Genomic DNA, 17227 nt, shown 5'->3' on the forward strand with positions numbered 1-17227 from the left:
AGCAGTAACTTTAAAGTGGCCGCAGAGGCAAAGCTGCCCATTTCGTTTTTTAACAGTAATGAGAGGCGTAAACCACTCACTTGAAGTAATAGCCTGTATAACACCCAATTATATTAGCCTGTCCAATTCTGATTTCACCTGATCACACAAGGCCACTGGAACAGGATGCACACAGAAAAAGTGCAGCTGGGCCATAGGTTTCAGGGTAATATGGGCTGTAAAGTTAATGGAAAAATCTAACTCATCCAAAAAAGATAAGAACTCAACACAGAGAATTTAACTGTGCCAATGGACCTGGTCAGAAATGAGGTGAACTGCATCCACAATGCAAAATCAAAAGGGTTGAAAGCATCCAGACCAAACACGGTGTTGGTGATGGCATCATCTACTACCTGTAAAGTCAAGTGAACCACAGGTTTACACACAGTGGGAGCCACAAACTGCCACAAAATTGGAAAATGCTACTTGTTGTAACTCAACAAATGTCAAGTAACCAGACACAATGCCAGAGATTCCAGGTCGACATAAGTTAATGCGTTCAGCAATGTCACAGCTGCATCTGTGTCCAATTGTGGTCAGAGCACTTTGTCCACCATTCACACGTCGATAAACAGTTCTTTATCATTCATAAGCACTGGAGACACACAATTAACATCCATGACCATATCTGCAGGAGAGGGCTGGGAATGGCACACTGATGATATATGTCCTTTTCTCCTACAGTTGTTGCAAGTTGCCCAATATTTAGGGCATGCAGCCTTGTCATATTGCATGAAACAGAATGAGTAAGAAGTGAGCACTGAGTCCTACCACTGCTGTGGTTGTTATTTCGCACATTGCTGTCCAGTATGGCACAGAGGCCACATTTGTGGAGCTGCTATTTTGTCCTCCCCTCAAGAACTAAGTCATGCCTGATGATCGAAAACAGGAGCCACTGCAGCAATGTCATACCAAGCTTCAATTTGATCACCAGCAGCATGAGATACCTAAAAAGACTGAGCAATATTTAAAACTTCAGGCAAAGATGTACTGTCACATTTTAGTGCTCATTGATACACCTCCTTATCAGATGCCAACCAAATGATGGCATCATGGACCATGTAATTAATGTAAAACTGACATTTGTGACTGATGTCATGGAGTTTGGTTGCCCATGCCCAATAGGACAGGAAGGGCTGTTTCAACCAAAAAAGAACTCAACATGTGCTGCAGTGCTATGTGCATTTACAGTGACAATTGGTCAACAACAGTCACATTTTGTTGAATGAAAGTAATGTTGGCTCCTGGAGTGGGGCTGACTGGCACAACTGGTAAATCTGGGGGAAATCAAGAAAGGAACAAAACCTTATATGTTTTTGTATTAGTGACACCAAAAGCAGAGAAGTGTTGCCAAAGCCATTTCTCATAAACCTCCCAGTCTTTGGGCACATCAATGCAAGTGGAAAGAGGTGACAGGTACACAAACAGTGTAGAAGCCTGCAGCTGCGCAGGGAGAGATTTGGGCACTGCCCCAGAGACATGAGAAATGATGGAACATCAAAATAGACTGAGCACAAGGGAGTAAACGCCATCCTTGTTGTCAATTGTGCCATAATGCTAGACAGACTCAATAGGGTGGCCACCAAGAACAAAGTTTATTGATCCACATTCAAGTAAACAACAAACATAGAAACAGTACAAGAAGTATAACAACACAAACTGAAAAGGAGAACTGGCTGCACTGTCTTTATATAGGGGAGGGCAACACTAGGAAGCATGGCAATAATCATGCTGTATGCACTAGTCTTGTGACCCATCGTGGGTTGCCTCTGGTGGCTGGCCTGAGCAGCTGCTGCTGGCAGCCTAGTGCAGGCAGCCTAGTGCTGCAGCACATATCCAGATGTTGCATACAGGGTTATAGCAGTTCCGTGCTTATGTATAATAATATGCTGAATGTAAAGGCTTACATAGGAAAATATATTTATTCATAGTTAGAAATACCACCCCCCCCCCCCCCACCCTTGTTATGGTATTACTTGAGCGGTTTTCTTTTTTTGTTAACTAGCATTAGAAACATTGTTTTAGCTATGAAATATTTTTCAGAGAATAACATCAGCAGTGTGACACAACTTCCAAAAGTGTTCGCTCTAACTGACAACTTTACCACAGGAGCAAAGCAAAACTAAGAATGTGTGAGAATCAAATAGGGGGCCACAAAAGTTTCTGCATGCTGTCCAATTATTTTTTAAATTTACTTAACAAATTTAACAAAGTAATTAAAAAGCTTTTCATAAATTGTAATATTGACTCGTACATTCTATATAAATACTGTGTATAGCATGATAAACATTAAATCAATAATCTACTTAGTCCCATTGTTATGTTATTTTTGTCTAGAGTTACATTCTTGAGTGTGGATTTGTGGGGATTTCGATGTTAATTAAAACTTTTCATCTCTTATCTGCAGCTGGCATGTGCTTGTGTTATTTACAAATTATTTTGTGGCAAAGAGGACCCTTGCTGAATGTAACTGGTTGTTGCATTTCATGAGAACCTATTACTCTTGAGTGCTGTGTGTCACTGTGATAAGTGAGCTGCCTGCTCTATACCTACACCTACACCTACATTTTTTACTTTGCAAGTGATTTTACAGTCCATGTTGGAGGATTCGTATTGTACCAGTATCTTTTTCCCAGTTTGCTTGTCAACTACAAGTAGCCCTATGCATGAATATGACTTTCTTTAATTTTGTCACGATGATCATTTTGGAATTACTGTGGCATCATCTGAAAACCTGACAATGAACCAGTGCAAATATTCTATGAATCTTCTCATCTTCCATGAGTTCTTCTTTGTAAGAATAACAGACTGGTGAACATACTCAAGAATATCAGATTCTCATAATAAACTTCTTCATGGATTGATTACATGTACTTCACATTCTGCCATGGAATTACAGTCTTTTACCTAACTTCCCAACAACATAAAATATCTGAGATGAACACTCACATATATTCAATAATTGTAACTCAATTCAGTGACTGATGACCAGTAGCAAAAAGATTCATTATTCCTTTTTCTGGTACTGCGCGCCGCGGAATTTGAATCTGCACCAGAAGTCATGGATGTCGAAGACCCATAAAGGTCACTGTACCATCGCGCCTTAAGCTGTGGCAGTGCGCGCCTCCTGGCCCGCTTTTATAGTGGGGGTGCCACAGTGGAACACGGGGTCCCAGCAGCCAATAGTGCCCCCCCCCCCCCCCCCGATAGATTACGTTGGTTTACACCTCGCTTTGCGCTAGACTGCTTACTTCCTGGTTCATGTACGAGTTTGTTTCCTTCTGACTCTGTTGCTCAGTCTTGTTGTATTCGCTCCGTCCTATGTTGGTCGTGTCTGTCCTCTTCCATTGTGTTGTTGTTCGCGGGCCTCTCCGCGGGTCCCGCCGCGCCTTCCGTCATCACTACCCCGCGACTGTCCTGGCCGCAGTTACAACACTTTTTATGTGCATTATATTACATATACTTCTGCTGAGGAGATGCTGACAGTTTCTGTGGAGATAACTGCAAGTTCTCCTGCATTTTCAAATAATGTTCTAACAATGCAATCGTCTAATATACCACAGTGTCATTCACAAATGGCTTCAGGGAGCTTATGATACCACAAGTCATTTATATTTATCATGAACAATAATAGTTATGATTACTTCCTCAACATACATACAGTACTACCTTCACTTTTGATGACGTGTCCCAACTGAGAAGAGTGTGATAAGTTTTGTTTGTTAAGAAAGCCTCAGTCTAGTTGGATACTGGTCTGATTTACTGTGTGTTTACATATTTTTTCCATGCAGCAATTCATAGCTGGATTGAAGACTTACGAAAAATAAAGAATCACATTATTAACCTTGGCACTGATATATACAGCTTGGTGAACCTCATGAATTAAGGGGGAATATACTCAGTTTTTGAATAATCTAAGTTGACTCTAACAGAAGACTTGTATTTCCTGCCTGCACCAACAGCAGTAGCATCTTGAATGAAAAAAAAGGTCACCATAATAACTGTTACATCTGATGATTCCTGCCAAATCTATGTAATCATAATAATATACGCCATCTAATCATAAATGAACTGTTGGCTTAAAAAGGAGTTCCCATCTATATTCTTCAGACACATTCCTTTTTTTTTTTTTTTTTTTTTTTTGTCAACAATGCAGGTGATTGTCAAATTACACAATTTTATGAGAATCTGAGGAAGCAAATGGGCAAAGAACTTATTGTAGGAAATCCAACATGAAATAATTTGTGGGATTGAAAAGAGGACATTTTACATGCAAACTCCTGCTCACATTATGCTGGAAGTTGCCACAGATATTTATACAGAACTGATGTTATATTTTCTTCAGTTGTGTCATATTAACCAACTTTTCTTAATGAGCAAATGAAAGAATCGCCTGCTAGGGACACGGTGACAGTCATAATTAGCATACAAATAAACCACCACAGACAGCATATTATTTGATTTACTTGACGAGTTTCTCCCATCAGACACAGACGTCCTCAGATATTCATTGCCCTCATGGCAATGCAAAGGTTTAAAGCACCATTTGGCACCTTTTTCAACACAAAGTGGGATGAGTGGCATTAGATGCAACTCTCACTATTTTGTGTTAATGATGGTGCTGAGTGGTGCTTTAAACCTTGCTTTGGTCTGATGAGCAAAACTAGTCAAATAAATAAACTGTTACACAACCTGTCGTATTTTATCAGAACATTATTTTTTTTAAGAGTTGAGGAACTATTGGCTGTTTCATTTTATTGCATTTGTTGTTTTTGACTACAATTATACAGCTTGATTAATTTATGTGAAACTATATCAAGCTGTGAATGTATGCTTCCCCGGCGTATACAGCTGGCGAAGAGTTCTCGGGCTTCCAGCCGGGTGGCGGTGTCTTCAAACAGCGACGTTTCGACGAGTGACATACTCATCATCTTCTGGCAAAGATGATGAGTATGTCACTCGTCGAAACGTCGCTGTTTGAAGACACCGCCACCCGGCTGGAAGCCCGAGAACTCTTCGCCAGCTATATCAAGCTGCTTGAATTATTTAGACTTTTTCCCTAAAGCCTCTTACTTCTGCAACTGGTATTGGAGTTGAATGACAGTTGTCCAACCGTATTCCATCAAATACACGAGCAGTCTGTTCTACATATTCTTGCATTCGCTGCCACAAGAATGGGCAGTCCTCGGGTCGTTCACCATATCTGAAAATAATTAGGAATTTATTGTGAAGTAAACTAGTATGTGATACATGACATTAAAATATAGAAAATATGACTACATATCACAAATCACCAAATTCACTATTCAAAATAATCTCATATTTTTCAATAAAATTTTGAATATGGATGGCACTAGCTTTCCAAAATCTGATACTATCTGTAAAGCGGCAGCTGCTAAGCTCAGATATGTGACTTCCAGTTAAAGTTCTTATCAAAACAAACATTTAAAAATTTAGAATATTCTGTTTCATTTCATGATTTACTCTCATGAATTACTTCTAATGATGTGGCCAGTTCTTGTGCAATACAGCCCATTTGCAGAGAACTAGTGATTAATTTTCAAGAACATTAATTTCTTTAAATTTTATGTTGTTTTCAGCAAGAGATTCTGAGTGATGCAAATTCTCAAAAAAAAACAAGGGCAAAATTTATAAAACAGATGTGAGAAGAGTGCTATTTTATGGCAGTGATAGCCTGGGCATCAAAAATGACTCACAAGCAGAAGTTTCAAAAACAGAAATGTTCATGTCAAGATGGGTGGAAGCAGTAATATTGAGAGAGAAAGTGCATAATGAATTCATGAGAGGTAGTTATGAAGTCATCTCCAAAACTCTCAGAATCCAGGTTGAGATAATATCACATAACAAAGATACCTGCCTGATGGCCATGACATGAAAAAGTACTTTCCATGGTTACAAAGAGGAGAAGGAGAGGAAGATCTCAAATCAGATGAGTGATGAATATATGAACTGATATGAAGGATCTAAGTGTTAGTGAAGATAATGCCTACCAGTTGCATATATGGTGCTGCACCTCTGAGTAGTGAGAAAAGGCGAGGACAAAGAATATGTTGTTCTTGGAAAGGATGAGAAACTAGTTGAAAAACCTGGGCCTGGCATGAGGTAGTGAACGTCAAGACAAGGGTGTGGAATCTCCCCAAAGAAATTAAATTTACATCACCAGTGCTTTTTTAACCATCAACCACAGAGAAAATATAACTAGAAAATGGCAGGAGACAATATCAGAATGGCTTCATAGTTGTTTTAATTCACCTGGGATGTGCTGTGAGAAGTGATCAACTACTGGTAATGATGATAAGTGGATTAAAATTAAAGGAAACCAAAAAGGAAAGTAGCTATAAAGATGTTTAACTAAATTTACAAAATACATTGTAACTGCATCGGTGGCCATGTGGGAGAGAAAATGTGTGCTGCTTCCAGCATGTGTACCTTTGACTAGGCTACCACTGACATCATGACACAGCCAAGAACAGTCTTTCTGATGTCTTGAAAGAGTCAGTTGAAGAGTGGAATGGCACTCTTTTGTCTTCTGTGATGACAGCAGGTTCTGTCTGTATGTGAATGATTGCATAGACCTGGTGAGTGCCCTATTCTGGAGTGCATTTGTCCTTGACACACATCCTGTCCTACACTTCATGGTGTGTGGGATCATCAGTTACAACTTGTGGTCACATTTGGTGCTTCTGCAGAGAGGAGTAACCAGTGCACACTGCATTTCACATGTTGTTGTCTCCATGTTACTTCCATTTCTTTGACAGGAAAGTGATGTACTTTTTCTGTAGAACAATACAAATCCACATATGGCTGCTGCAATGGAATGTGATCTTCGTGGTGTGTGACAACAGCCATGGTCAGTGATTCACCAGATCTCTTGTCAACTAAACACGTACTGGACATGAAGCGAGAACTTACTTGCTTTCCAGAGCATGCAAGAACCATTGCCAAATTGCAATTAAAGGTGGAAGATGTTTGTGACAACCTATAGCAGGATCCTATTTGGCATCTTTATGATCATTTTTGTGTGAGAATACACAACTGCATTGTCACCAAATGGAGTATTCTAAGCACTGATGCATCTGTTTGGGCACCCTTTAGTGTGACATATATTTCATTCAGTCTGAATTTGTTATCATATAAAACTTCCTGGCAGATTAAAACTGTGTGCCCGACCGAGACTCAAACTGAGGACCTATGCCTTTCGCGGGCAAGTGCTCTACCATCTGAGCTACCGAAGCACGACTCACGCCCGGTACTCACAGCTTTACTTCTGCCAGTATCTCGTCTCCTACCTTCCCGAGTTCAAGTCTCGGTCAGGCACACAGTTTTAATCTGCCAGGAAGTTTCATATCAGCGCACACTCCGCTGCAGAGTGAAAATCTCATTCTTGTTATCATATATTCCTACTATGGTGAACTACCTATCACATCACTTGTAAATAAAGTGTCCTTGTCTTTGAGGATGTTGCATTTTCCATCAGCAGTGTGTTATGTGAAACAGTGTCTTTGAAATAAATTCTTGCGTGACATCAATCCCTTGGTTCAAGGATTATTGGTTCACAAGACTTCAGTGACTTATTTAAATAATTATTGTAAAAAGAAGTACCATATACAACTTGGTAGATGTCTGCAGGAGGCCCCTATATGGAGGTGTTTGAGGATGATGTGCATCCAAGTAGATTCTTCAGCCTGTTCAAGGTGTAAAAGTATGCCTACAAGCTGCTATCTACATAGCAAAAGCGTGACCTTCCTCAATACTAGGATTCATAATAGTTGTCATACAAGTGCTCCAGTTTTTTTCCCCACTAGGGAGAGAAGAGAACACCACATTCACTAACCACTCAATGTGCTGTCCATTCTCTGAAGAAGGAATCAATCCTGCTTTTATCCATAGACCAAGAAAGTTTTCCAGTCAGTCAAATTCAATTAAAAACAGATGCTAGTGGCATAATGTGCAGTACTGGTTTTGTTTATTTCTAGGGGCAGTTTCACAAGCCTGATAAAAGTACAGTAGCACATCAAGAAAGCACAACTGCACTCTTTGTTGTTGACACTCTAAACACTGATAGTTATCCTGACAAAGCTGTTCAGACAGCTGGAAAGGAGCATAGTGTACCTTGCCCTTATATGTTAGAGCAATAGGGAAATGGTTCTGGTATTTAAAACAGCTCGTTTTATTTTGAACAAACAACCTCAGTTTATGATTAATGAATCCAAACTTATTTTATTTTGACAGGACTAGTGAACTAAAGGTTACCTTGCACTGATCTCCATCACTATATTTGATACTTTCCTCATTGTATCATTACCTGCCACAAGTCTACTGTCATTAAATCCATTGGGTATCAACATGCAATAACACTTTTGTTATAGTTCAGGGTGTTCTTTAAATCAATTTTAATTGAATATCCTCCACATCTCTTACAGGTCCTCAAGTTGCTTACTTAACTGGAAGTAGCCATCTCCAGGTGAAGAGCTTCCTTGCACTGGTACTTTATCAATTTTTAAGTTCCCGCCATTTTTCTAGACCTTCTGCATACAGAACATTCCCTATTGCCATATTTTTTACAGGAATGACATAATTAGTCGAAAGCTGTACCCTGTTACTTTCCTTGGCATAATTTTTTTTCATGCCAACACCAATTCTACAATGTAGTTTTAACAGGCTGGGTCTTCAGAACCAAGATGGTTGGATGTCTAAAGATGCACCATGTGGGTTCGTAGAATTGTCATGATTAGCTATGGAAGTACAGTTCCTACCAAAGAATCCAAATAACTAGGTAAGCCTAATTGAACTAGCATGTGGTAGTGTCACACAGCTTGAATGTAATGACTGTTTCATGTAAACACCCATTCACTTCCTCTGTGAACTCTCAACTTGAGACCCATCACTTAGAAATCTTATCAAGATCTGACTGAATATTTGCACTGTACTTATATGACAGTACTTCATTACAAATAACTGTATCATCTTCAAAAAGTCTGAGGTTAGGGTAAATATGAAAACTACAATCTGTAATTCTGTCGAAGTTGCAATGAGAAAATATCCTTTATTTGCTGTGACTAGTTTTGGCACATCATATATTACCAACCATCATCTTCCTTTTAAGTACTGAAACACAATACACTGAGTACATTTGGAAATAGCCACAACTGACAATCATGAGTAACATGTACAAAATCACCTAAAACATGCCATCAGCAGCACATGTCATGAGACAAAAAGCAGTGGCAATATGTTGTAGATGATTTTGAACATGTAACTTGTGACTGTTAATTGTGAGTGTTTGCAAATGTACTGGTCGTATTATGTTTGAATACTTATGATGAAGATGATGGTTTGATAATGTATGTCATGTCCAAAACTAGTAACCACAAATAAAGAAAATTTCTAATTGCAACTTCAATAGAATTACAAACTGCAGTTGCTAATCAATTTTTCCTGCATCATGTTGGAGGTTAAAAACTAAAAATATTGTCAGCTGGGTCAGTATTATGCAAAATGAACAGTATGGATCCCAAAACACTACCCTGGGGCACCTTCTACATCTGTCAATGATTCTCCATCCAAGATTACATATTGTGTCCTCTCTACCAAGAAATTCTCAATCCAGTCATCATTATCATTTAAAACACACTATGATCATACTTTTGTTAGTAAGAATTGGTGTGGTACTAGGTAAAATGCTTTTCAGACTCAAGAAATACTGCATTTAACATACTGCCTCGCTCCTTGACTTTCAGGATGTCATGTGAGAAAAACTCAAGTTGGGTTTTGCATGGCCAATGTTTGCGGGACCCATGTGGGTTGACATGCAAGACTTTATTCCGTTCAAGGTACCTCTTTATGTTTGAGCTCAAAATATGTTCTAAGGCATAGCATTAGAAGGATGTTAAAGATATTGGATGGTATATAAATACAGAAAACTGCAACCAGTCACTTTTCTTTGTTTAAGCATAAATCAGTTTTCGAATTGTGGCGGCCTTTCACCATACAGCTGTCTTAGCAATTCTGTACATCCTTAGCTCACAACGGCCCTCTGCTAAGGCAGCAGTTTTCTTCCTTCATGTGTTACTTCTGTCCCTAGCTGTCAATCCTGCCACGAGTCTGAATACCTGCATACTACGGTCATTGGCTACAGGTAGATAACAACAGCTTGGTCCATAGCGAGACTTCCATTGACCTAGCATTGACCAGTCTCTATCTTTTCTTTGCGGCATTAACATTGGTTCCTTATGTGTGCCTGCACCACTACAGAATGCCATGTGATGATGCATACCATGAAGTTTTGAGAAACACCTGCGTCACACCACCTCTACCGCTGCTATGTGGCGGAATATCATCATGCTGGTGAAACACAGGGATGAGACTGCCACCTTGCTCAGCGTCCACCTTCCCTGATGTGCCACACCTCTTTCAGCACCAACCACGCCAGCAAGTGACACTGTTCAGAACTTACGAATTTCAAGACTATTTTGAGTGTTTCATTGTAATCACATAGTTAGTAATTAGATGTGTTCCTTAACCACATGTGAACATTGTTCCTTGTACAGTACCTACCACACCTTGTTCTACTTTTGGTAAACAAACAAAAGAGGTTTAGTCTATATGTCACTGACTTTTCAATCCAAAATAACATAAATGTTGCAAACAGGGAAATTTTTGTATCAGCAAGCAAACTGTAGGTAATGAAGTCATTTTCATCATTTTATTCAAAATGTATTAGAAGCATACTATTGTACACTCAATTAAAATAATTAGTGTGATGATTTTACCTTAATTTAACACTGTCACCCCAAGCAATGAGTTCTCTTCTCAAATAAACATTATTTTCTGGTGAAGCAAAATTGCGAAGTGGATCATCATTCATAACCCATCCATTATGGGCCATAATATAGCACGCATCAGCTGAGTACATAATATCCTCAAATTCTTTTAAGCTGTCAGCTGCTCCATAATCAGTAAAATACCTAACGAAAAGAGAAAACATCCATTGAGTTTTGTCAGTTATAACAATATAATATAATTGTCTACCATACTAACATATATGAACTAGATAATGTTACAAATGTTCAAGCTTAAATGAATTTAGGATGTCAAACTTAAGGACAGGGTACTTATAATTGGTGGAAAAATTAAAAAAAATGACTTTATTAAATTCTATAGTCTTTCCTGATTACATTGATACATACATCATAGGGTTTCAAAGGAAAAATGACCTATATATACCAAATTTTAAAGTTACAGCCATGTATCCCACCACGCCCCCTTTATTTCTGTTACAAAAACCAGTATTATTTTGAAAAGAACTGTGAACTTTCTGTTTCCAGCAATTATACATTTGATACACTGTATATGTTGGTAATAGTGCAGGTTCTAGTGTCTGTAAATGATTATCTTCCCTAGTATTTACTTTTGTTTCACTGAAGCTGTTTGTTCACGTGCCACAGTGCTACATATATTTGTGGAAGTACATATCTTTCAGTGTGCAATAAATATGAACTATGCCACGCATCAAGAAATTCAATAAAAGTCAATTACATGGTAACCAGTTCACAAACAATGCAAGCCACACTGTTGAAAGTAACTTACATATCAGTTTTTCAGGGAAGAAACTCCCACATGGCACGCCTCCAAGTGATTCAAATTTCTGTGTTAACAATGACGCTGTATGTAGTGGATTTGCTGTTGTTGATGTGGGCATCTTATCTTCTATGATAAAGGAAGTAGCGAAATGTAAACGATGTTATGGTGTAGGCTGTCTGGAAATAACTGAACAACAAAGTAGCAGGAAGGGTTTAGCGTCAAAATTAAATGTTCCTTTTAGATCCTGCAATAAATCTACCTCAAAAATGACTTCAAACATTGAGCATAATTCATATGATGTGAATTTGAAGTTAGTGCATGCAATGTGTGTAATAGGAAAAGGAAAAAAAGGCTGTTCAAATGTTTTGTGGTTTGATGGCTCTTCTTCCTCCTCCTCCCAGTAGGTTCAGCAAGTACATAAAAATACTTTCAGGTGCCTTGACTGCTGTGTCTAAAATATCTATGAAATGTACAGTAGAAGAAACTGTAAATACTAGTGGAACCAGGGACATTGGGACATGGCAATATTGAGGACATCATTCCTTGAATGGTGTTGTAAGTGCTACGTCTCTGGAGAATGGAAAAGTTGTTGACATTGAGTGCTTATCTAAGTACTTCCACACCTGCCATGGTAACACTGAAGGACATATTGAACATCAGTGTTCTAAGAATTATAATGGTTACAGTGGAGGTATGGAGTGTGATGGAGCTCTAAAAATATTTCAGAGGTTGGTGCCCATTTATAACGTTAGATATACGAAGTACCTAGGCAATGGGGGCTCTAAAGCTTTCAATACAATTAATGAGTTCAATGTTTATGGTAACACCTTGGTAACAATATTGGAGTGTTGTGGACATGTGCAAAAGAGGATGGGTGCTAGAGTGAGGAAGCTATGAAGAGAAATGAAAGGAAAGTTGCTATCTGACAATCTCTGTCTGGCCGAGGCTGACAGAAACTGAAATACATGTCATTCATACTTATTATGGACTGGCCATTAGATGAACTGAACCTCTGAATGATGTTACAGCAATGAGAAAAACTGTATGGGCCACCTACTTTCATAAGTTGTTCACAGATGACCATCCTGTTTGCAGACTTTGCTCTAAAGGAGCAGATTCTTGGTGTGGTTACCAAAAAGCAAAAGAAAGTGGTCAAATGTAGCATCATAAGCATTTTCTTCCTGAGCCTGTTATGAAGGAAATAAAACCAAATTTTAGAGACCTAAGTGACCCTGTTTTGCTTAGTAAATGTCTTCATGGGAGCACTCAGAATACAAATGAAAGTTTTGAACAATGCATGTGGGAAAGATTATCCAAGAAATTTTTGTAGGACTAAATACATTAAAAGCTGGTGTACTAGATGCAAGGATATGTTTCAATGATGGAGTGATAGGAAGGTTGGAAGCCCTGAGCAATTTAGGCAGAAAATGCGGCTCTAATATGGAAGCTCAATTGCTTGCATGTGACAGACAATGGGTGCATGAAGCTGAAAGATTCACTCTTCAAGTAACCAAAGAAGCAAGAAGAGCTAAAAGGAATGCCAAGAGGAAGCTTGAAGATGAAGAAATGCTGCAGGATGAAGACTATACTTCAGGAATGTTCTGAGGCACAGCTTAATTCGACTCATATCTTCATTTGCAATTCCCTGCAAGTTGTATTTTTCAGAATTCAGGTACAAATATTTCCTAAAGTTTATAAAACATTGCTCCAATTTTTTCTGTAACTTGCAATAGTCCATACTTATGTAGTAGACCTAAGCTTTATTGCAGAATCAACTAAATTATAGAAAAACAACATTTTTATTAGGAAAAAACTTGTAAAAATTAAAATTTAAGATGTGATACTTTTTATCCTTGTAATATACACAATTGGTGGAATTAAATAGGACTAGTACCTCAGCCATCATGTCAAGCATATCTGGCAAAAATTTGGCCTCCTTCAAAAGTATGACATTGGATTAAATGGTACCTCAATTTGAGGAAGCATTTTGGGGAAAAAATGCATTAATTTCTGTGTAATTTTTCTAATAACCCTAAGCAGGTTCAAAAATATTCAAAATACTTCTGATTTGTTTAACAAGTGTGTTGCATTACCTGATATTGACAAAAAAACTCTGTAAAACATATACATTATAAACAGTGCCTGAAGGAAATAGGTGTTGATTTTTACATAATATTGAGCCAGAAAAGCTCTGTATCCTTAACCGTTGATCATTTCATAGTTGAAACAGTAATAATAACAGTGAACACAAGAAAATGATGACTCTGTCATAAAGTCTTAAAGAAAGTTCATGAACTACAAGTCCATGCATATGGATAAAGTCTGTAGTAATAATAAGATCATGTAATTGTACTAATACAAAAACAACAATTTCTATTTTCAGTGTCATCTCAGGTAATGTGTACAGTACATTACAGCACATATACTTCATGAATGCCTGCAGAGAAAATGCATTCACTTTATAGAAAATAAATATTTGTATGATTCACTCACCTTGGAACTAATGGATTCTTGAGAGAGACTTGTTTTATTCGTGGTCCATTCTTGTCTACTCTGAAGTACCGGATACTGGCAATGGTATTATTCACTGCAGCCTGGAGATGTGCCTCCACTTCCAGGTGGATGGCATTATTTAATTTATCCAGACACATTTTGAAATCCTCTGTGCACCTACGTATCCTTGTCTCTTCATCAAAACAATCACTCCTTGAAAGCAATAAAATACAAAAGAAATTTGAGGCTCATAAAAATATTTTACACACACACACACACACACACACACACACACACACACACACACACACACACACAGAGAGAGAGAGAGAGAGAGAGAGAGAGAGAGAGAGAGAGAGAGGTGAATATTAAAAAATTACAAAGTATAAAAATGTGAAATTTGTTTTTATAACTTTAATTGAAAGAAAATGTTAACAATATAATTCTTACACAAATTTTAATAATGAAGTAAACTATTTCAGTACTAACAATAGATAACCTCTCACTGAGGTACACTGCAATGTATTCCACAAAAGGAAGTAAACATACTTGCATTTGCATCTATTTTTGTATATTACCAGTGATATGGCATTCCTGGACCTTCAGTGCCAATTTTTCCAATTATCCAGATGGAGCCCTCGGGCTCAACAGTCAGCATAAAGAAAGATTGTTAGTCACAACAGTGAATGGAGCACCATTTGAACTAGGTCATAACTAAATGATTGTCCAAAAACTGTAAGGCACTCTTTCTTAGTTGCAGAATAATTCTTCTTGGACTTGGAGAGTACTCTGGAGATGTATGCATGCATCTGATTCATTTATGAAGCATCTGTCATAAAAGAACATTTCAAGTAAGTCTATCTCATCACAAATGCTTCAGTAAGTTGTAAAACATGTCATGACTTTTACTTTCTCTGAATCAGGGCAGACTCTTTTTTTCTGTTTACTAGATGCTACAAGATTTTCATTTCTTGGGTGACAAAGAGGCACTTCCTTGGATTCATATAAAGACTTGCATCAGTGACATGTCTGCAGTTCATCATCTAGTGGCTAGCGTTGTTGTCTCTGGATCATGGGGTCCTGGGTTCGATTCCCGGCTGGGTTGGGGATTTTCTCCACCCGGGGACTGGGTGTCTGTGTTTTCCTCATCATTTCATAATCATTCATGAAAGTGGCAAGACTGGACTGAGTAAAGATTGGGAAGTTCTACAGGCACTGATGACCTCACAGTTGAGCCACCCACAAACCAATCATCATCATCATCATCATCATCATCAACACACATCAGCACAGTTGTTCAGCAGATTACGTGATCTTAAATGTTTTCTGGTAAGACAATAGTGTCATCCATGGAGCAAAAACACATTGTTTATTTAAGATGTCAAAGCAGGTCATCTGTCACATGTTCACAGGTGGCTGGAGTATTGCACATACCAAGCAGCATAACTACAAACTAATCATATGTTATGAAAGCAATCATTTCTCAGTCAGCCTTTTCAACCTCCATCTGCCAGAACTCATCAAGTTTTATGAAAGAAACTGCTTCTCAGTCAGCCTTTTCAACCTCAATCTGCTAGTAGGGTCAGTCTGCATAATCATAGGGGAGAAATGGATCACTTCATCCAGATGTCCAAGGTCTTATTAATTTGTGGCAATAGATATATATTATTATTTTTTCAGCCACCATTAATTGATGAAAAAATGCCATGTGCTTGTTTTCCTTCTCCGCAAAGGTCACAGGAGACAATCCGATGGCTGAACATCTTGCAGCGAGTCCCCCCTCTTCATTCTGTATTATCCGTTGTTCAGCTGGAGAAACATTATATGAGTGCTGACAGATGGGTGTTGATACCCATCATTCATACGGTGCTTCACACTGGCTTGTCTGCTTTACCTCGTTTCCACAATGGACCTGAATACACCCAAAAATTCATTCAGCATGGCCAACACCTACCGACGTTATTCCATGGTAAACCTGGGACCTATTGGTCATTCTGTAGTAGATTTCCCCAGTTCATAGTTTTCAATGCTAGCGCAGCATGATTATCTGTCAATGGCACTGATCTGACATTCCTGGACTGGTTAAATAGTCCCTATGTATGTACCACTAGGATCAGCTGTTCATGGCAACTGGTGACCCCAGGCTCTCCTTGTCCACTTGTAAGGGTTATGATTGTCATCGCACTCCAGATTTATATTGTGAGGCTTAGTACTTTTTTCAATCAACTAGGACTTCACAATTTAGCTGAGGGTCCACATTGCTGATCAGCACTTATCTCATTTATAATGATGGTGTAAGTGTGTCTTCAATAACAGACATTCGCCCAGAGCAACCATTGACACATGGACTTGTTTCAATAGCTTAGTTAATCTGGAACTCCAATCTTACATAGCCTATGACTTCTTGTGATGCAGGCTAAAAGCCCCTCCAAGGATAAGATTATGGCTGTATTCTGGCAAAAATACTCATTTGAAGGGTTGTGTTCTCACACTGTTACTGAGTCACACAACACAGGTTCTTGTTTGTTGAACGTATCTTTCATCTGCAACATTGAGAACAATGGTCTTTGAACTTCAGAACATAGTCCTCTTCAGCTGGTAGAGATTAGCATTTGATATCACAGAAAATGACAGCCCAGATTTGACTAATGCCTATACAGATTGGTAGTCATTAATGAAGATGATGAGATTTCCTTATATCACGGCAAATGTCATCCAAGGAGGACTTTCTTCTGTATCAGCCTCACTTAATTTAAATTTTCTGATTACAGCAAGTGGGTGAGCAGCTGACACTGTATGATGATAGCAAACAACTGGAGAGCATTTGGGACCAACTTCATCTAGAGTGCAGTGATGATCTCATCTCACATATCAGCTGTAGCTGTCTGGCACGCACAGGATTGCATAAATGCTTTATGTCTTTTCACGTAATAGTCATCAAACATTCTTCTTCTTCTTCTTCTTCTTCTTCCTCCTCCTCCTCCTCCTCCTCCTCCTTCAAAATAACATTCTACATGCAAGGTGTCCAGAATAGTGACATACTGCTATATTGTCCTCTGTTCTCCAACTATAAGGTTTCCAGTGGAGCCAG

At 38.5% G+C, this 17227-nt stretch overlaps 1 protein-coding gene across 5 annotated transcripts in view; it reads right to left on the bottom strand.

The window, feature by feature from the left end:
• LOC126469714 (glycogen debranching enzyme) overlaps window positions 1–17227 on the bottom strand; it is a 204835-nt gene that overhangs the window by 75936 nt on the left and 111672 nt on the right. For all 5 annotated transcript variants that reach the window (XM_050096902.1, XM_050096903.1, XM_050096900.1 and 2 more), the window contains exons 8-10: window positions 14137–14349; window positions 10833–11027; window positions 5113–5242 (exon numbers count right to left, since the gene is read on the bottom strand). In XM_050096902.1, coding sequence (XP_049952859.1) covers window positions 5113–5242; window positions 10833–11027; window positions 14137–14349 — 538 coding nt within the window. The remainder of the gene's footprint in view (window positions 1–5112; window positions 5243–10832; window positions 11028–14136; window positions 14350–17227) is intronic.

The sequence above is a fragment of the Schistocerca serialis genome, chromosome 3 (assembly GCF_023864345.2).
Source record: "Schistocerca serialis cubense isolate TAMUIC-IGC-003099 chromosome 3, iqSchSeri2.2, whole genome shotgun sequence".
NCBI classification, from domain to species: Eukaryota; Metazoa; Arthropoda; class Insecta; order Orthoptera; family Acrididae; genus Schistocerca; species Schistocerca serialis.